Source organism: Oncorhynchus mykiss, chromosome 1 (assembly GCF_013265735.2).
Source record: "Oncorhynchus mykiss isolate Arlee chromosome 1, USDA_OmykA_1.1, whole genome shotgun sequence".
NCBI classification, from domain to species: Eukaryota; Metazoa; Chordata; class Actinopteri; order Salmoniformes; family Salmonidae; genus Oncorhynchus; species Oncorhynchus mykiss.
This window is the reverse complement of record NC_048565.1, coordinates 90,142,326-90,162,599: the sequence shown is the minus strand read 5'-3', so window position 1 is coordinate 90,162,599 and position 20,274 is coordinate 90,142,326. Positions and strand designations below refer to the sequence as shown.

At 43.9% G+C, this 20,274-nt stretch overlaps 3 protein-coding genes across 8 annotated transcripts in view; 2 read left to right on the top strand and 1 right to left on the bottom strand.

Annotated features, from left to right (window-relative positions):
• The window catches only part of LOC110518596 (paladin), a 160,550-nt gene extending 155,210 nt beyond the window's left edge, over positions 1 to 5,340 (bottom strand). For all 3 annotated transcript variants that reach the window (XR_005053304.1, XR_005053303.1, XM_036988516.1), the window contains exon 1: positions 5,120 to 5,340. The gene's annotated coding sequence lies outside the window, so the exon portion shown is untranslated. The remainder of the gene's footprint in view (positions 1 to 5,119) is intronic.
• Positions 5,341 to 6,281: 941 nt separating this feature from the next.
• Positions 6,282 to 11,170, top strand: LOC110515024 (nodal homolog 2-A). The gene is made up of 4 exons (XM_036976557.1): positions 6,282 to 6,552; positions 8,223 to 8,592; positions 8,872 to 9,271; positions 10,431 to 11,170. Exons 1-4 carry the CDS (start codon positions 6,282 to 6,284, stop codon positions 10,581 to 10,583), a joined length of 1,194 nt encoding a protein of 397 aa, XP_036832452.1. The 3' UTR covers positions 10,584 to 11,170.
• A 730-nt stretch (positions 11,171 to 11,900) lies between these two features.
• LOC110515023 (leucine-rich repeat-containing protein 20) lies at positions 11,901 to 20,156 on the top strand. 4 transcript variants are annotated; one of them, XM_036988510.1, is made up of 5 exons: positions 11,901 to 11,930; positions 12,996 to 13,088; positions 14,717 to 14,866; positions 15,807 to 15,974; positions 19,884 to 20,156. In XM_036988510.1, the coding sequence occupies exons 2-5, from the start codon at positions 13,019 to 13,021 to the stop codon at positions 20,021 to 20,023; spliced, it is 528 nt and encodes a 175-aa protein (XP_036844405.1). In that variant the 5' UTR covers positions 11,901 to 11,930; positions 12,996 to 13,018; the 3' UTR covers positions 20,024 to 20,156. The 4 variants fall into 4 exon arrangements, with proteins under 4 accessions (XP_036844405.1, XP_036844400.1, XP_036844393.1 ...); XM_036988505.1 differs by lacking the exon at positions 11,901 to 11,930 and adding an exon at positions 12,167 to 12,484; XM_036988498.1 differs by lacking the exon at positions 11,901 to 11,930 and adding an exon at positions 12,504 to 12,684.
• Positions 20,157 to 20,274: the final 118 nt, after the last annotated feature.

The window sequence follows — 20,274 nt, the reverse complement described above, 5'->3', positions numbered from 1 at the left end:
CTACACTCTAACCACTAGGCTACCCTGCCGCCCCTACACTCTAACCACTAGGCTACCCTGCCGCCCCTACACTCTAACCACTAGGCTACCCTGCCGCCCCAACGCTCTAACCACTAGGCTACCCTGCCGTCCCTACACTCTAACCACTAGGCTACCTGCCGTCCCTACACTCTAACCACTAGGCTACCCTGCCCCCCCATCTCCTTCTTATTGTTATTATTACTATTAAGGTCATTATAATAATAAGTAACGTCTATAGCAGCCTTGTATAACCTTATATAAGTCAAATGTCTTCAACAGATCTGACTTCCCCTTTCCCTCCTGAGCAGTCACTAAACAGTCACTAAGCAGTCACTAAACAGTCACTAAACAGTCACTAAGCAGTCACTAAGCAGTCACTAAGCAGTCACTAAGCAGTCACTAAACAGTCACTAAACAGTCACTAAGCAGTCACTAAACAGTCACTAAGCAGTCACTAAGCAGTCACTAAACAGTCACTAAGCAGTCACCAAACAGTCACCAAACAGTCACCAAACAGTCACCAAACAGTCACCCGCTTCAAGGTTTTATATAACATCCTCCGCATCCATTTTGCTATCATGTGATACTGTGCTGGGAGTTTGTTATAATCAAATGTAATAATGTGATTATGATGGGCTATAGGTCAAGTCCTATTGGTCACATGCAAGCAATGTTTCACATAAAGAGATCAAAGGTTGAGGGAATAGGGAATGTTTTTGCCTGAAACAAATGAGGGATTTTGGTAAGATAACTTTTCAGTCATTTGCTGTGCTGTGGTGCCTTTTCTCTGCAGTAGGGAGGAGAGCGAGACAACGTGCGCCAGTCACAGGCACTCGCTGTCATTTTTTTTAACACAGTGTGACCATCGGGTTCTTCAGTCATTTGTGTGTCTATTATTTAATCAAAAAGTGTGCTTAAAGCATCAGACAAGCTGTGAATAATGTAGTTTACTTTATTCAAACACAGACACAACCTGTCTATCTATATACAGTGCATTTGGAAAGTATTCAGACCCCTTGACTTTTTCTACACGGTGACGTTAAATAAATTTTAGAATAATGCTGTAACTTGTTTTCTTTTTTTAAATTTACCTACACACAATACCCCATAATGACATCACAATACCCCATAATGACATCACAATACCCCACAATGACATCACAATACCCCATAATGACAAAGCAAAGACAGGTTTAGACATTTTTGCAAATTTATAAAACATAAAAAATAGAAATACCTTACTTACATAAATATTCAGACCCTTTGCTATGAGACTCAAAATAGAGCTTGGCTGCTTCCTGTTTCCATTGATTTTCTACAACTTAATTGGAGTCCACCTGTGGTAAATTCAATTGATTGGACATGATTTGGAACGACACACACCTGTCTATATAAAAGGTACAAAAGTTGACAGTGCATGTCAGAGCAAAAACCAAGCCATGAGGTTGAAGGAATTGTCCGCAGAGCACCGAGACATGATTGTGTCGAGGCACAGATCTGGGGGAAGGGTACCAAAACATTTCTGCAGCATTGAAGGTCCCAAAGAACATAGTGACCTCCATTATTCTTACATGGAAAAAGTTTGGAACCACCAAGATTCTTCCACTCCTCAGTAAAAGGCACACGACAGCCCGCTTTGAGTTTGCCAAAAGGCACCTAAAGGACTCTCAGACCATAAGAAACAAGATTCTCTGGTCTGATGAAACCAAGATTGAACACTTTGGCCTGAATGCCAAGCGTCACGTCTGGAGGAAACATACACCATCCCTAAGGTGAAGCATGGTAGTGGCAGCATCATGCTTTGGGGATGTTTTTCAGCGGCAGGGACTATGAGACTAGTCAGGATTGAGGGAAAGATGAACAGAGCAAAGTACAGAGAGATCCTTGATGAAAACCTGCTCCAGATCGCTCAGGACCACAGACTGGGGGCGAAGGTTCACCTTCCAACAGGACAACGAACCTAAGCACACAGACAAGACAACACAGGAGTGGCTTCGGGACAAGTCTCTGAATGTCCTTGAGTGGCACAGACAGAGCACGGACTTGGACCAAATCAAACACCTCTGGAGACCTGTAAATAGCTGTGCAGCAACTCTCCCCATCAAACCTGAGAGAGCGTGAGAGGATCTGCAGAGACGAATGGGAGAATTCCCCAAATACAGGTGTGCCAAGCTTGTAGAGTCATTCTCAAGAAGATTCAAGGCTGTAATCGCTGCCAAAAGGTGCCTCAACAAAAGGACTGAGTAAAGGGTCTGAATACTTATGCAAATGTGATATTTCAGGTTTTTTTATTTTTATACATTTGCAAAAAAAATCCTAAAAACCTGTTTTTGCTTTGTCATTATGGGGTATTGTGATGTCATTATGGGGTATTGTGATGTCATTGTGGGGTATTGTGTGTAGATTGAAAAAAAAACAATTTAATCAATTTTAGAATAAGGCTGTAACGTAACAAAATGTGGAAAAAGTTGAGGGGTCTGAATACTTTCCAGAATGCACATTTTGACCCATCAACTATCGGCCGAGTACAATATTTTTTTGTTGGGTTTTTTTATTATTAGGAGACAGCCCTAAAATAATTAAAAATTACACAGCAAAATCTGCTAAAATGGCACAAATGTATATTATTACTTAACACCATATTCTTATACAAGACAGAGCTTGACTATAGAACCGCAACAACATGGAATCATTTGAAGCACCTGCGATGAGTCACCTACTTCCACTTAATAATAAGATCTTCAACAAGGTGCCACAACAAATCATCTACAATTAAATGTGATTGATGACAGGGACTACATGATGTGCTTTTAAAAAAAACAATGGAGATTAGAGGACCCTTAAGTGCATCAAATGCCTGTTCTTGTACCAGTACACAGAGGAACACTAGGTTCAAATGGCACCGTATTCCCTATATAGTGCACTACTTTTGACCAGGGCTCTGATCAAAAGTAGTGCACAGTGCACTATATATACACACACACACACACAATGAGTTTACAAAACATTAGGAACACCTTCCTAATTTTGAGTTGCACCCCTTTTTCCCTCAGAACAGCCTCAATTCGTTGGAGCATCCACAGGGATGCTAGCCAACGTTGACTCCAATGCTTCCCACAGTTGTGTGAAGTTGGCTGGATGTCGTTTGGGTGGTAAACCATTCTTGATACACACAGGAAACTGTTGAGCGTGAAAAACTAAGCAGCGTTGCAATTCTTGGCACGCTCGAACCGGTGTGCCTGGCACCTACTACCCTACTCCGTTCAATGCCTGGCACCTACTACCCTACTCCGTTCAATGCCTGGCACCTACTACCCTACTCCGTTCAATGCCTGGCACCTACTACCCTACTCCGTTCAATGCCTGGCACCTACTACCATACCCCGTTCAAAGGCACTTACATTTGTTTTAATCTTGCCCATTCATCCTCTGAATGTCACACACACACACACAATATTCTCCAGGCTTAAAAATCATTATTTAACCTGTCTCCTCCCCCTCCTCTATGCTGATTGAAGTGGATATATATCAGGTGACATCAATAAGGGATCATAGCTTTCACCTGGATTCACCTGGTCAGTCTAGGTCATGGAAAGCGTAGGTGTTCCTAATGTTCTGTACACTCAGTGTATTGGGAATAGGGCTCCGTCAGGGAGGAATCCTGGGGAATTGTCTCTTGATTAACCAACAAGAGCCCTTATAGGAGTTGGTCAAGTCCAACTTGGCTTGTATTTTGTTTTGTCTGGTCAATAGAGGTCGACAGCTTGTAGTCCTAAAACCCAGAAATGAGTTACGTCTGGTTCGTTCAGCCATCCCTATGGGAAATTTTTATGGGGAAAGAAAAAAGTTTTTGGAATAAACGCTGAAATTAAGTTCTGAGGTTAACAAAGGTTTAGGAGATTGAATACGTTTTGTTCTATGAGATAATCAGTCAATTAAACATAACATTTTAAAATAGTTTTTTTTAAATGAATGACATACATTTTTAAAAAGTCACTAAAAGTGACGTTAGCTGATGAAGATGATCTCATTTTAAATAAAAGTATGAGATCCCCTAAGCCTGTGTTTTTACCACAGACCTTATTTTCGGCCAAAAACGCCATTAATTTCCCCCATAGGCTTTGTCCAAAGAACCATGGCTGAGTTAGTGCCTACAGAAAGACGCCATTTCTATCTCTCTCTTATGTGGCTCCTTTATTTATTGATTAAAGGAAGGGGAGGAGCAGCGCGGTATCAACAACAGTATCGATATGTTGTAATGGCTTGATTGATCTTCATAATCACTTTTTATCTTGAGTTTGACGAGATTTAAAAAATGTAGCGCCTAGTTTCTGTGTCAATGCAGAGTAACGGACATTAAACAAGAGCTTGCTTTATTTGACCTGCCTAATTCGAGAGCTTGGCAAATCACTCTATTAGGTTTAAATGGGGGGATGGGGGGGGGGGGTTAAAAGGGACATCAAACGAAAAGGACATTTAAATTGCCGTCCAAATCACCTGCTCTATTTACATAAACTTAGTCTAACTAATCGCAAAATACTGAACTGTTGTATTTGTAGCACAGTAACGGACCTAAGTGGTGTTAAACACCTGAACAGGTCTACTGAAAGTGTAAAGGCGCCAATAATCATTTAGTCGACCGAAGAGTTATCATTTGAATATTACACACCTATTAGCCAATGAACATCGTCCCCATCTGTATCACATGAATTCCACCCCCCCAGCCGCAATGGGCAATGAATGATAGATTGGCACTTCAAACAAGTTTACTGGAACAATTTAAACAATTTCAGTGCTACATCAAACATGACTGGGTCGACATACAATAGCCTATCGATGGAGACTGGAGGAGGCATGGAGGGCGGCCAAGCCAACCACATGCCACAAACTTCCAACTTTATACCACATTTGATTTTGTTTGATGCAACGTTGCAACGTGGTCATGCACTGGCCGCGCGTACCGACATCAGCACACACACTTCACATTTGGCTAACATATCCACATAAACACAAACTCGGAGTACCGATGTTTTACAGTTTAGCCTACCAATGTGCGCGTGGACACGGGAAATGAGACAGGACGGTAAAATGTACTCACCATTTCACTCGGAAGAACCGTGTATGCTCCAAAAATCACTCATTAGTCGGATGTTTCAATAACCGTAGGAAAAGTGATGTAAAGCAGCGGTTTGTGTTTTATTTCAGGGATAGTTTCTTCCACGTATTTGTCTACCTATACGGTCCTTTCTCGCAGATTTTCGGAGGAAAGGATTTCCACTATCTGAATAAAAGCAGGGGCTGGGCATGCGCACTAAGAGGAATGTTTTTTTTGTCCGTTGAGCGTTCAATCCACTGTTCTTTTCACGCAGAGACGCAGAGCGCAATATTTATAATAGTCTATAATAAAACACAAAAAGACAGCACATCTCTGAAAACATGGAATTGTATTTGCCCACACAGGCCTATTAATATCATGCTATTAATGATATTACAATAACATTGCCCCTCGAGCCTATTAAAAGTCTACATGCCTAAACTGAAGAGAAAGAGGAATTACCTGTTTTTCCTTTTAAATCATAATGAATAAGATTATATAGACAGATTCTAGATCAGAACTTCTAACTCTGAGATGCTTTGTAGATACGGGCCGATTCTATATCAGAACTCATAACTTTGATATGCTTTGTGGATACGGGTCCCGATTCTATATCAGAACTCATAACTCTGATATGCTTTGTGGATACGGGTCCCGATTCTATATCAGAACTCATAACTCTGATATGCTTTGTGGATACGGGCCCCGATTTTAGAAACATATGTAGTAAGAAAGACTATATAGACTTATGTCCATAGAATGAATAGTAATCTATTGTCATAACCAGCTTGCTATTCGTTACAGAAAGCAGAATATATAGGTTTATCAAAGTAAAACCATTAACCCTAATCTATAGCCTAACTGATCGATTGGAATGAATCTATTTCATACGGAAAGTGAACGTAGATGAAGGCTAACAAACAAAGTAACATTTGAAAGAGCTATTGATGAGAAAAGTGCTATAAACACACTTCATCCAGTCATTGGCTTGGGCATCTCATTAACATGTCAATGGATGATGACCTGCCTTGCCACAAGCCTTGAAGACGCATGTCAATTTCCTTTAATGTTCGCGGCTACTTGTTAAATATGCGTGGTGCGGGAGGGGTATAAAAGCCAAGCTTATCTCAACCCGCAGAGGAATCTGTCATCCAATTTGATCAGCATGCGTTCATTAGGCGTTATAGGTGTAGCGCTACATGCCTCTCTGCTCATACTGCTGACTCAAGGAATTCACAAATCTAGAGATGGAGTTTATCACGGAAAATCACGACGCTTTGCTACAGACCACCGTCCACCTGGATTCCATCACCTGGCACCGAAGTATATGATGCACCTTTACCGGAATTACAAGTCAAATCTTACTCGGCCTATAGACGTCATGGAGAAGGCCATCGCAAAACAAGCAGACACAGTCAAGAGTGTGATGGCAAAAAGTAAGATTATATATATATATTTTTAAAGTATATTAGCCTATAGGCCTATTTATTCATTCGTTTAGTAGGGCATATAGGCTACATTCTTGACATTTAGCATCTACTGCCTGCCCGAATTTAGTTTAACACAGGAGAAAATAATAATAAATATCCTGTTTAGGGCATTTTATAATAGTTTATGGCCTATTGCCTAGCCTCCTCTAAGCCTAGTAAATTAAATGTTGTTTTGCGCTATTTTTTGCTTGCATTATTTTTATTCTTCAAAAAAAGTTAAGAGATCATTTTCTTGCTATGTTTGCGCACCACAGTGGCTGTCAAATCTCTTCGCCAGACGAGCTCAAAGCGCTCCAATCCACATTCATTTTGTCGGCCTGAATAACCGTACATGGAGCAGCGTGTGAAAAGGCTGGTTTTCAGCCTAATTCTCAAAGCAAACCTCTTTTTTTTTCTTTAAATGGGAGATGTTGATTAGAAATGTTGCCAGACATGCCCTATTCAAATCTGTTGTTAACTCAAATCAACAAGTCCCCTCAGTTCTTTTCACACTTCACTTGATTAGATTAGAGTGATGACCTAGAACTACGTCTCTGGCCAGAGCGGGATTTTAACTACATCTAGCCTATATGTTCCACGGACCGCTCCGCTCGCATCACCACTAAATCTAATTTAACATCACTGCTAGGTGTCATAGTTGGTACCTATTTGTTTGAATGGAGGATATGCGGAAGCCGAGCTAAGGGCGTGTTAAATGATTGGTTTCGATCCGGTGTTTACTTTGAGTGGATTAGTCCTAGCCTCGTCCTCCCGTCGTTGTCGTTGTGTTATCCTTAATCTTCATAGTTTTATTTCCCCAGAGCAAAACAGACCCATAGAGGAATGTAGATGTTTTGGTACAGTACCTATAATCAACAAATAGACGATGAATAGCAACAATACATTACATTTGGGCAATAGTACAATAGTCTTTAATCTTCTTGATGAATTATGTACCACACCTCCAATGTCTTGTTCTTCTTTGCATCACAATTCATGTCCTAATTCACACATGTTGATGTTGACGCCAGCCGATGGTAGATTCATCCACAAGCTAGTTGCCTAGTTACATTGAAAAACATGGTTGGAATTTCTATTTGCAAACATGCTTTGCCTAGATCTAAAATGGAATTTCTTTAAAAAATATTAAAACAATATTGTTTTTAGAATACAAGCATGACTCATTCAGACTACTTAGATGTAACCCAGAAACAATATGCTAAATATTCTGCCTGAATTGCTGTCCAGGATTGAATAGAACATGTGTATTCCTCCTAAATTAACAGTTTATTCATTAGCTCTATGGTTGCTTAAAAGCTCTTTTTATAAGTAAAAACAATTAACATTAATTATTTTTAATCTATGTTACTCTTAGTAGACCATTTAAAGGGTTTGAAGAAGACGGGTCACATAAAAACCAATATTTGATTGTATTTATATATGGGCCTAATCTTAAAGTACTTAACATTGTATGGTGGTCCAGGTGGATAACTTGGATGTATGTTTGTCTAATAGACATATATGTGAAGTACTTAGTTGACATGAGACCAGACCCGATGATAATGTTCAAAGAAGTACTAGTCAGTACAAATGTTGAAAAATCTGTTTATTTTTTAAAATGTTCTTCTTTCCAATAGGTTTATTTCACAGACCCCGACGCTGGACTGCAACCTTTGACCTGACCACCTTATTGGCCGACGAACGGATCCAAGCAGCGGAGCTCAGGTTCAGGTTTCCCCGGGCGACGAGGGCTTCCAACATTACCGTGGAGATCTACCATCACCACGACTACCCGTGCAGGCAGACACAGGGGATCTGCCAGGAACACCAGCTGGTGGGATATTTCTCTGTCTCCTCTGTGATTAACTCCTCTCAGCACTGGAAGGTGTACAACCTTACTGATCCGCTGTTGAACTGGCTCGGCCAGGAACAGATTTCCAGGAGCTCAATGAAGAGGAGATCACCAAACAAGACAGAGAGAGATGTGTACTTCCCCAACTCTATCCAGTTGGCTGGGTCTACAACACAGCAGAACCCTGTCCAGTTGGCTGGGTCTACAACACAGCAGAACCCTGTCCAGTTGGCTGGGTCTACAACACGGCAGAACCCTGTCCAGTTGGCTGGGTCTACAACACAGCAGAACCCTGTCCAGTTGGCTGGGTCTACAACACAGCAGAACCCTGTCCAGTTGGCTGTGTCTAAAACACGGCAGAACCCTGTCCAGTTGGCTGTGTCTAAAACACAGCAGAATCCTGTCCAGTTGGCTGTGTCTAAAACACGGCAGAGTCAGTGTGTGAGCGACAGAGCCTTACTGGTTGTATTCTCTCATACAGGGTCAGAGGAGGGCTCCCAGGCCAAAGCCAGTCTCCTCCACACGGCCGAACAGTCCAAGTTCCTGTCCACCACCGAGTCCAAGAAGTTCCGCAGGCCGAAGAGACACAGGAAAAAAAGGGGCCACTCAGGCCAGAGGGAACCGCCAGACACGAGGGGTCCAGAGGTGTCTAGCGGAAACATTGAGATTGACCCGTCTCTCTGTCGAAGAGTGGACATGCATGTAGACTTCAATCAGATAGGCTGGGGGTCCTGGATCGTCTTCCCGAAGAAGTATAATGCCTATCGATGTGAGGGGATCTGTCCAAGTCCTTTGGGAGAAGACTTGAACCCAACAAATCATGCTTACATGCAGGTACGTTTCAATGTGTCTCTACGGGATTTTCCAAAATGTGTCATAGAATATATTGGTTTACACATGTATCTTTACTGTTTTCGTATGTATCTTAACGGTACAAAGCTCATTGGGGTGGCAGGGTGGCCTAGTGGTTAGAGTGTAGAGGCGGCAGGGTAGCCTAGTGGTTAGAGTGTAGGGGTGGCAGGGTAGCCTAGTGGTTAGAGTGTAGAGGCGGCAGGGTAGCCTAGTGGTTAGAGTGTAGGGGTGGCAGGGTAGCCTAGTGGTTAGAGTGTAGGGGCGGCAGGGTAACCTAGTGGTTAGAGTGTAGAGGCGGCAGGGTAGCCTAGTGGTTAGAGTGTAGGGGTGGCAGGGAAGCCTAGTGGTTAGAGTGTAGGGGCGGCAGGGTAACCTAGTGGTTAGAGTGTAGAGGCGGCAGGGTAGCCTAGTGGTTAGAGTGTAGAGGCGGCAGGGTAGCCTAGTGGTTAGAGTGTAGGGGTGGCAGGGTAGCCTAGTGGTTAGAGTGTAGGGGCGGCAGGGTAGCCTAGTGGTTAGAGTGTAGAGGCGGCAGGGTAGCCTAGTGGTTAGAGTGTAGAGGCGGCAGGGTAGCCTAGTGGTTAGAGTGTAGAGGCGGCAGGGTGGCCTAGTGGTTAGAGCGTTGGACTAGCAACCGGAAGGTTGTGAGTTCAAACCCCCGAGCTGACAAGGTCAGCTGAACAGGCAGTTAACCAACTGTTCCTAGACCAGTTAACCCACTGTTCCTAGACCAGTTAACCCACTGTTCCTAGACCAGTTAACCCACTGTTCCTAGACCAGTTAACCCACTGTTCCTAGACCAGTTAACCCACTGTTCCTAGACCAGTTAACCCACCGTTCCTAGACCAGTTAACCCACTGTTCCTAGACCAGTTAACCCACTGTTCCTAGACCAGTTAACCCACTGTTCCTAGACCAGTTAACCCACTGTTCCTAGACCAGTTAACCCACTGTTCCTAGACCAGTTAAACCACTGTTCCTAGACCAGTTAACCCACTAGGCCGTCATTGAAAATAAGAATTTGTTCTTAACTGACTTGCCTGGTAAAAAAATAAACAAAATTAGATACTATAGCAATGCTTCATGCCTATTTCATACCTATCTTTACTTGCAGATTGCTTCTTGATGCTTTTTTTCCCCTCTAGAGTCTCCTAAAACACTACCACCCTGAGCGGGTTCCCTCGGCGTGCTGCGCCCCCACCAAGATGAGTCCTCTAAGCATGCTGTATTATGAGAATGGAGAAATGCTGCTTCGCCATCACGAGGATATGGTTGTGGATGAATGTGGCTGCCTGTAGCCTCTGTCACGGGCTTCAACCCGACCTTCAGTAAAGAGATGGCCGGAGCAAAGCCTGGGGCCGTCTTCCTCACAACCGCTTGAGATGGAGACGAGGCTACCACTCGTCTCCTTTCGGACGCACGCAACAGAGAGTTCCGGAAACATTAGAGTGGAATTTCACTGATAGAACTATTATCCAAGAGTCTGTATCAGATGGTCGAAAACAATAAGAAAACACTTTGTTAGTTCTTATGATTATTGTGACTGTGCACTCCTCAAGCAGTATGGTAGATGGTATGTTTAGAAAGCCTGGATATATATATACAGTATGGATTTTCTCTCAGAACGTGACTGATTTTATCTTACTGCTTTTAGGAATCAGTAAGAGGACCCGCCATTTCATTATAAGTCATAGGAAATGGTGTTGTTCACCATTTAAGCACTGTTTATACTATAGTATACACCTACTGGGTGTAACGGAACACTGACATTATATTTATTGTAAATAATAATAAAATAAAGCTTGGTTATTTATGTTAATTTATTGCTCTCTCTGTTTTAGGAGGATTTTGTCATAAATATGTTTCATATTGTAAAAATATTTTGTTAGCTGATTAAAGTGTATGTATTTTGGTAGGTAATATTTCTCATGTTATTCATTCATTAGTAACATTACATATGCTTCTGACTCTTGTCTATAAAAAAAACATGATATGTACATTCACTAGAATGACCTGTTGTGAATATTCATTCATTCTAATTCTATGGGTTCTGGAGTTCTCTGAGTTGAGCAATGCACCATGCTGGATTGTTGGCATATTTACCTGAAACGACCACACTATTATTAGACTGACAAGTGGGGCACCAACAACAACAAAAAACGAATTCCTGACACAAAATAAGCAATATAGGTGGATGGAATTTCAGTTTTTAGAATGATCAAAATCTCTATTTTTTTTTCTCTCTCGAAATCACCAAAAAATACACAAAAATAAATGTCCCAAAAGTTCAGGAATATAAATACATGTTCCTCACTATAAATAGCCTACTTCTCAAGAACTATATCAGATATTAAGTACAAGGTAATAACTCATGTGTAACTGGTGAGAACGTGCAACAAGGACAATTGGGGGAAAAAAGTACATTCACTAACGGCATCTTCTGGCCTCATTCACCTGGCATCCTATTCACCATGGTTGATTTAATGTTGAATGAATAGAGAGTACGTTTCAATACATGCCCATTGTCTTCACGTCCATTGACAAAGCAAAAAATAGTTGACCAATCAGGACTTTTCCAGAATAGTGGCTGTGGCAGGACAACTCTGTCATGACACAGCGGGCTAAATCCTAACCAGGATCCTAAGGTAGGTCAAACTCTGAACTTCCATTTTTATACTGTTATAACTCAACAATCAGTTGATCTAGTCGTATATGTGCTATTAGTGCTGAGGCACTACACTGTGATGACACAACTTGATACAACCTAACACCCGTTACAGACTGATACTTATACAGATCAATCCTGCGTAAGACATGGGCAGAATTTAAATCTGTAGTCCTTCGCAGTTATCTCTCTGAAACTTCCTTGTGCGCCTATGACTCTCGTCAATACGGTAGCGTGTACTGTAGAAGCAATATAACTATTGATGGCAACAAGAGGCTAAAATAGTGTCTTTAAACTCAAATTGCGCACAAAAACAAACATTTTGGAAGTATTGGACAGATTTTAACAATAACGACAGAACAGGTCATCTGAAAAGTGCATCGATCGACTTTAGCCCAGTGTATCCTCTTTGGTTAAAAATAGTCTCTCGCCAAATTTGACGGTGGTTGTTTGAAAATGAATGGATTTGATTGGACGGAGCCTTGAACCGACTTGCTAACATTTTCAGCTGTCAACCACAGTTAAAGTTTAAGGGTAGGTTGATCCACCTCCCGTCATACAGTATATGCTGATTCTATTGTACAATCTATTACACAGATCTCCACTCGGACGTCGTTTGTGGAATTATGAGTAGGCTACATTAGAAAGCTAGCAATTTAGCTATTACTACGAATTAAGCTCGCTTTAATAGCTAACTAACTGTTGTAGCTCGCCTATAACTTGACGTGGGACAGGTGATCAAGTTATTCATGTGATTTTGTGTAAACTTTGTGAAGAGGACAATGTTGCAGCAATGGCTGACATTGAACAAGATGCATTGTAACATTCTAATTGACACAAAATTGCAACTAGCAATCTTGTATGCATGACCTGGTAACATGTTAAAAATAGCTAATTACCAAATTGCATGAAAAAAACAACAACCATGTTAATTAACCTGATGAATTAATACTATTTTAATATGCCAAAGAAAATGCACTTGAAAATGTCTGGTTAAAATGTATATCTGAAGTATTACACCGACCTCTCCCCATCTCTACCCCAGGTGAGATTCGTAGACCTAGTATAATGGCAGAGGCTGTGGCCAATGTTGCCCGGAGGGTCAATGCAACCGTGGAGGAAGAGAAAGATACTCTGGGTAAGTTAAGTCAATCCTTTGATTTAATTGATGTCTTCGTTATTATTCTACAATGTAGACCTAGTATAATGGCAGAGGCTAGTTAAAAAAAAATACACCTACTCATTCCTTTTCTACATTATAGAATAATAGTGAAGACATCAAAACTATGAAATTACACATATGGAATCATGTAGCAACCAAAGAAGTGTTAAACAAATGTAAATATATTTTAGATTTTAGTTTCTTCGAAGTAGCCACCCTTTGCCTTGATGACAGCTTTGCACACTCTTGACGTTCTCTCAACCATCTTCATGAGGAATGCTTGTTTAACACTTTTTTTTGGTTACTACATGATTCCATATGTGTTATTTCATAGTTTTGATGTCTTCACTATTATTCTACTATGTAGAAAATAGTAAAAAAAAATAAGAAAAACCCTTGAATGAGTAGGTGTGTCCAAACTTTTGACTGGTACTGTATATTATTATTTGTTGTCTTAATTTTCATTGTCGGTCATAAAAGAGTGTAAAAACACCAGTAAATCAGCTCCAAGTGATTTTAATCAAAGAAATCTGTTCCCAATCATTCCAACGCATAGCAGAAAGATACGTGATCGTATACAAACGTAAACAAGGTTTGAAAGGATTATGTTTCAGTCAAACACTATATCTGTTTAGGCTTCTTGCGGTCAATTTGCAGTCTACAAATTATTTGTAATCATGTTCCGGCCCCCCCCCCCCCCGACCATCCACTCCAGGAGAAATCAGCCTGCAGTTGAATGTAGTTGATGATCCCTGATCTACAAGTATATCCAGGTTGTTGAGTCTTACTACTTTCGGCCAGCAGATGGCAGTAATTTGTTACCTAAAGCTCTCTCCTTCCAAGGATGATATTATGTTGTCCTCTCAGCCTGACTAGTTCTTGTGAACTTAATATGCATATTTGACATAAGAACCAGAGGGTTGCAGTGACGTTAGATTTGAGCAAGGCATGACTGTGTCGCGCCCTGACCTGAGTATTCTTTGTTTTCTTTATATATGTTGGTTAGGTCAGGGTGTGACGAGGGTAGTATGTGTGTTTTTGTCTCATCTAGGGTTTTTGTACTGTCTAGGGGTTTTGTAGGTTTATGGGGTTGTTTACGTTCTAGGGTTTTATATGTCTATGGTTGCCTAGATTGGTTCTCAATTAGAGGCAGCTGTTTATTGTTGTCTCTGATTGGGAACCATATTAAGGCAGCCATATTCCTTGGGTTATTTTGTGGGTTATTGTCTATGTGATGTTGCATGTTTGCGCTCAGTGTTTATAGCGGTCACGGTCGTTTTGTAAGTTTGTTTTCGTGGTCTTTCGTCTTACATTAAAATATGTATTCACATCACGCTGCTCTTTGGTCTCCTCACTACGACGGTCGTGACAGACTGTAAAGTTTATTTTGAAATAACCTCTTCAATATAACACTAATCTTCTTCAGCTCTAAGCCAAGCTTTCTCATATATGCATCCCAAATACCACCCTATTCCCCATGTAGTACACTACTTTTGAACAGAGCCCTATGGGCCCTGGTCAAAAGTAGTGCACTAAATAGGGAATAGGGTGCCATTTGGGATGTATCCATGGCCATTCCTAATTTTTATCCTTTATTTCTTTAGATCTGTCAAACTGCAAACTGATCAGTTTCCCAGATGGGGTATTCAGGGTCCTCAACAGCGTTGCAGAGAAGATACACATCGTCACGTTGGCTGACAATGAGATGAAGGGAGTTACAAGCAAATTTTTCAAAACCTTCACTCAATTGAGAGGTAGCTATGTATGCGTACTCCCCCCTCCCCCCCCTAACTGAACAAGTTTTAGTGGAGGGGCCTTTTATATAACGCTATCACACGTTATCAGATTGATAGCTTTAAAGCCTTTATCTTTAAGGTAGCACACATCTTTGTATAGTAGCCTGGGGCCAGCGTAGCAACCTAACACTAGCCTGGGGCCAGTATAGCAGCCTAACTCTAGCCTGGGGCCAGTATAGCAGCCTAACACTAGCCTGGGGCCAGTATAGCAGCCTAACACTAGCCTGGGGCCATTATAGCAGCCTAACACTAGCCTGGGGCCAGTATAGCAGCCTAACACTAGCCTGGGGCCAGTATAGCAGCCTAACACTAGCCTGGGGCCAGCGTAGCAGCCGAACACTAGCCTGGGGCCAGCGTAGCAGCCGAACACTAGCCTGGGGCCAGCATAGCAGCCGAACACTAGCCTGGGGCCAGCGTAGCAGCCGAACACTAGCCTGGGGCCAGCGTAGCAGCCGAACACTAGCCTTGGGCCAGCATAGCAGCCGAACACTAGCCTGGGGCCAGCATAGCAGCCGAACACTAGCCTGGGGCCAGCGTAGCAGCCTAACACTAGCCTGGGGCCAGCGTAGCAGCCAAACACTAGCCTTGGGCCAGCGTAGCAGCCGAACACTAGCCTGGGGCCAGCATAGCAGCCGAACACTAGCCTGGGGCCAGCATAGCAGCCGAACACTAGCCTGGGGCCAGCATAGCAGCCGAACACTAGCCTGGGGCCAGTATGGAATTGTCATTGGCTTGGCACTGACAGAATGGAGTAGGCAAGAGCACAAACAGATCTGGGACCAGGTTAGCCTAATACACCAATATTCAACAAATATTTGACTGAATGTGTTGAATCTGTGCGAGGAATATTCAGGTACGTTAGCTGGTGATTTAGCAGTATTTTCCAATATCTTTTCAGAACTGGACTTGCACGGCAATGTCATCACTAAACTGCCAGATGTAGTTGGCGAGCTGGAACATCTGACCAGCATCAACTTGGCCAACAACAAGTTGTCTGTCTTCCCCGAGAGACTGACGGAGATCCAGTCTCTGGAAAGAATCAACCTGGAAGGGAATGACATCACTGGTAAGATGGAGTCAGTGCTGCGTTCCCATTCTCTACCCTTCTTCCGAGGATTTAAATGCATTGGATTGGTGTTACAATTGGCTGGAGGAAGTTTATACCATTAGATTGGTGTTAGAATTGGATGTAGGAAGTTAATACCATTAGATTGGTGTTAGAATTGGATGGAGGAATTGAATACCATTAGATTGGTGTTAGAATTGGATGTAGGAAGTTAATACCATTAGATTGGTGTTAGAATTGGCTGGAGGAAGTTAATACCATTAGATTGGTGTTAGAATTGGATGGAGGAATTTAATACCATTAGATTGGTGTTAGAATTGGATGTAGGAAGTTAATACCGTTAGATTGGTGTTAGAATTGGATGTAGGAAGTTAATACCGTTAGATTGGTGTTAGAATTGGCTGGAGGAAGTTAATACCGTTAGATTGGTGTTAGAATTGGCTGGAGGGAGATAATACCATTAGATTGGTGTTAGAATTGGATGTAGGAAGTTAATACCGTTAGATTGGTGTTAGAATTGGCTGGAGGGAGATAATACCATTAGATTGGTGTTAGAATTGGCTGGAGGGAGATAATACCATTGTAACGGTCTTCTATATGAGAAGGAGAGTCAGACCAAAATGCAGCGTGTCTATTGCAATCCATGTTTAATGAAGGAACACACTAAACACAAACACTACCAAAACAATAAACTTAACGAAAACCGAAATAGCCTATACTTGTGTAACCTAACACAGAACAATGACATCAGGACACTAAGGACAATCACCCACGACAAACTCAAAGAATATGGCTGCCTAAATATGGTTCCCAATCAGAGACAACGAAAAACACCTGCCTCTGATTGAGAACCACTTCAGACAGCCATAGACTTAGCTAGAACACCCCACTAGCTACAATCCCCATACAAACACACCACATACAAAAACCCATGCCACACCCTGGCCTGACCAAATAAATAAAGATAAACACAAAATACTTTGACCAGGGTGTGACAGAACCCCCCCCCTAAGGTGCGGACTCCCGAACGCACCTCAAAACAATAGGGAGGGTCCGGGTGGGCGTCTGTCCATGGTGGCGGCTCCGGCGCGGGACGTGGACCCCACTCAATCAATGTCTTAGTCCCTTCTCCTCGCGTCCCTGGATAGTCCACCCTCGCCGCCGACCATGGCCTAGTAGTCCTCACCCAGAACCCCACTGGACTGAGGAGCAGATCGGGACTGAGGGGCAGCTCGGGACTGAGGCAGCTCGGGACTGAGGGGAAGCTCAGGAGTGAGAGGAAGCTCAGGAGTGAGAGGAAGCTCAGGCAGGTTGACGAATCTACCATATCCTGGCTGGCTGGTGGTTTCGGCAGATCCTGGCTGACTGGCAGATCTGGAAGAGTCTGGTCGACTGGCAGATCTGGAAGAGTCTGGTCGACTGGCAGATCTGGAAGAGTCTGGTCGACTGGCAGATCTGGAAGAGTCTGGTCGACTGGCAGATCTGGAAGAGTCTGGTCGACTGGCAGATCTGGGAGAGTCTGGTCGACTGGCAGATCTGGGAGAGTCTGGTCGACTGGCAGATCTGGGAGAGTCTGGTCGACTGGCAGATCTGGGAGAGTCTGGTCGACTGGCAGATCTGGAAGAGTCTGGTCGACTGGCAGATCTGGAAGAGTCTGGTCGACTGGCAGATCTGGAAGAGTCTGGTCGACTGGCAGATCTGGAAGAGTCTGGTCGACTGGCAGATCTGGGAGAGTCTGGTCGACTGGCAGCTCTGGCTGCTCCATGCTGACTGGCTGCTCCATGATGACTGGCAGCTCTGGCTGCTCCATGCTAACTGGCTGCTCCATGCTGACTGGCAGCTCTGGCTGCTCCATGCTGACTGGCTGCTCCATGCTGACTGGCAGCTCTGGCTGCTCCATGCTGACTGGCTGCTCTGGCTGCTCCATGCTGACTGGCTGCTCCATGCTGACTGGCTGCTCCATGCTGACTGGCGGCCCTGGCTGCTCCATGCTGACTGGCGGCCCTGGCTGCTCCATGCTGACTGGCGGCCCTGGCTGCTCCATGCTAACTGGCGGCCCTGGCTGCTCCATGCTAACTGGCAGCTCTGGCGGCTCCTTGCAGACTGGCAGCTCTGGCGGCTCCTTGCAGACTGGCAGCTTTGGCGGCATCCTGCAGACAGGCAGCTCTGGCAGCTCCTTGCAGACTGGCAGCTCTATGCTAACTGGCAGCTCTATGCTAACTGGCAGCTCTATGCTAACTGGCAGCTCTATGCTAACTGGCAGCTCTATGCTAACTGGCAGCTCTATGCTAACTGGCAGCTCTATGCTAACTGGCAGCTCTATGCTAACTGGCAGCTCTATGCTAACTGGCAGCTCTATGCTAACTGGCAGCTCTTTGCAAACTGGCAGCTCTTTGCAAACTGGCAGTTCTGAACAGGCGGGAGACTCCGGCAGCGCTGTAGAGAAGGAAGGCTCTAACAGCGCTAAACAGGCGGGAGACTCCGACAGCGCTGGAGAGGAGGAGGGCTCCGACAGCGCTGGACAGGCGAGGCGCACTGTAGGCCTGATGCGTGGTGCTGGCACTGGTGGTACTGGGCCGAGGACACGCACAGGAAGCCTGGTGCGGGGAGCTGCTACCGGAGGGCTGGGGTGTGGAGGTGGCACAGGATGGGTTAGACCGTGAAGGCGTACTGGAGATCTTGAGAGCGGTGCTGGCACAGGACGTGCAAGGCTAGGGAGGTGCACAGGAGGCCTGGTACGTGAGACTGGCACCATCTTCACCAGCCGACTAACACGCACCTCAGGACGAGTATGGAGCGCTGACCCAGGTGCCATCAAATCCCCGACACGCTCCATCGGGCGAATTCCATGTTTAAAACACCAACACAGCAACTCCCTCATTTCTCTCTCCTCCAATTTCCCCATTAACTCCTTCACAGTCTCTGTTTCGCTCACCTCCAACACCGGCTCTGGTTCTGGTCTCCTCCTTGGCTCCTCACGATAAACAGGGAGAGTTGGCTCAGGTCTAGCTCCTGACTCTGCCACACTCTCCCTGAGCCCCCCCCCAAGAATTTTTTGGGGCTGACTATGGGGCCTCCGTCCGCGCCGCCTTGCTTGCTTCGCAAACTCCATTCTCCTATATCCTTCCGCGCACTGCTCCATCGAATCCCAGGCGGGCTCCGGCACTCTCCCTGGGTCGACCGCCCACCTGTCTATCTCCTCCCAAGAAGTATAGTCCATACTGTACTCCACTTTGGGCTGTTCCTGCCTGTTGACACGCTGCTTGGTCCCTTTGTGGTGGGTGATTCTGTAACGGTCTTCTATATGAGAAGGAGAGTCAGACCAAAATGCAGCGTGTCTATTGCAATCCATGTTTAATGAAGGAACACACTAAACACAAACACTACCAAAACAATAAACTTAACGAAAACCGAAATAGCCTATACTTGTGTAACCTAACACAGAACAATGACATCAGGACACTAAGGACAATCACCCACGACAAACTCAAAGAATATGGCTGCCTAAATATGGTTCCCAATCAGAGACAACGAAAAACACCTGCCTCTGATTGAGAACCACTTCAGACAGCCATAGACTTAGCTAGAACACCCCACTAGCTACAATCCCCATACAAACACACCACATACAAAAACCCATGCCACACCCTGGCCTGACCAAATAAATAAAGATAAACACAAAATACTTTGACCAGGGTGTGACAACCATTAGATTGGTGTTAGAATTGGCTGGAGGAAGTTAATACCGTTGTTTTATCCGTGAGAGAAAGTGAGCAAGTGCAGAGAAGTGGGAGAAGTGTGGAGAATCAGGAACCAGCCATAATGACGCCTTTAGTCTCTTGTGAACATTCATTGGCTCTTTCTCAAATGTCAAAAATAAAATGTGTCTTCTCGTCATCTCTCCCACAGACGTCCCCATGGAAAAGTTGCAGGCCATGCCAGCTCTGAAGTGTCTCAACCTGAAGTCAAATCCTTTGGACAACAACTTGTTAACTGCCATTCAACAATTTCCTCAAACATTTGAAATTCAAACTACAACAGACAACTAAGAGCTTGTCTTCTTCTAAGATGGACAGTTTATCCACACCTAGAGACAATGAGGATTGCATGCTGTGCCTTCAGACTTTTTCAATAGTACAATTAGAGATTCAGAGATTCAATTGTTTGGCCTCTATTTCATTACATTTTTCCCCCATGTTTGCTGTATGGGAACTATCAAACTTGAGGCCTCTCCAGACCAGAACATGTGAGCCTACTGTAGTTGCTGCCATTACTGAAAGTCCATTTGAGTTGGGGCTCA

Coding starts and splice junctions, on each gene's coding strand:
- LOC110515023 (XM_036988497.1), top strand. Junction 13,089..14,716: donor GGAAGAGAAAGATACTCTGG/GTAAGTTAAGTC, acceptor TTATTTCTTTAG/ATCTGTCAAACTGCAAACTG. Junction 15,975..19,883: donor GGAAGGGAATGACATCACTG/GTAAGATGGAGT, acceptor TCTCTCCCACAG/ACGTCCCCATGGAAAAGTTG.
- LOC110515024 (XM_036976557.1), top strand. CDS start 6,282: ATGCGTTCATTAGGCGTTATAGGTGTAGCGCTACATGCCTCTCTGCTC. Junction 6,553..8,222: donor CAAGAGTGTGATGGCAAAAA/GTAAGATTATAT, acceptor TCTTTCCAATAG/GTTTATTTCACAGACCCCGA. Junction 8,593..8,871: donor TACTTCCCCAACTCTATCCA/GTTGGCTGGGTC, acceptor AACACGGCAGAG/TCAGTGTGTGAGCGACAGAG.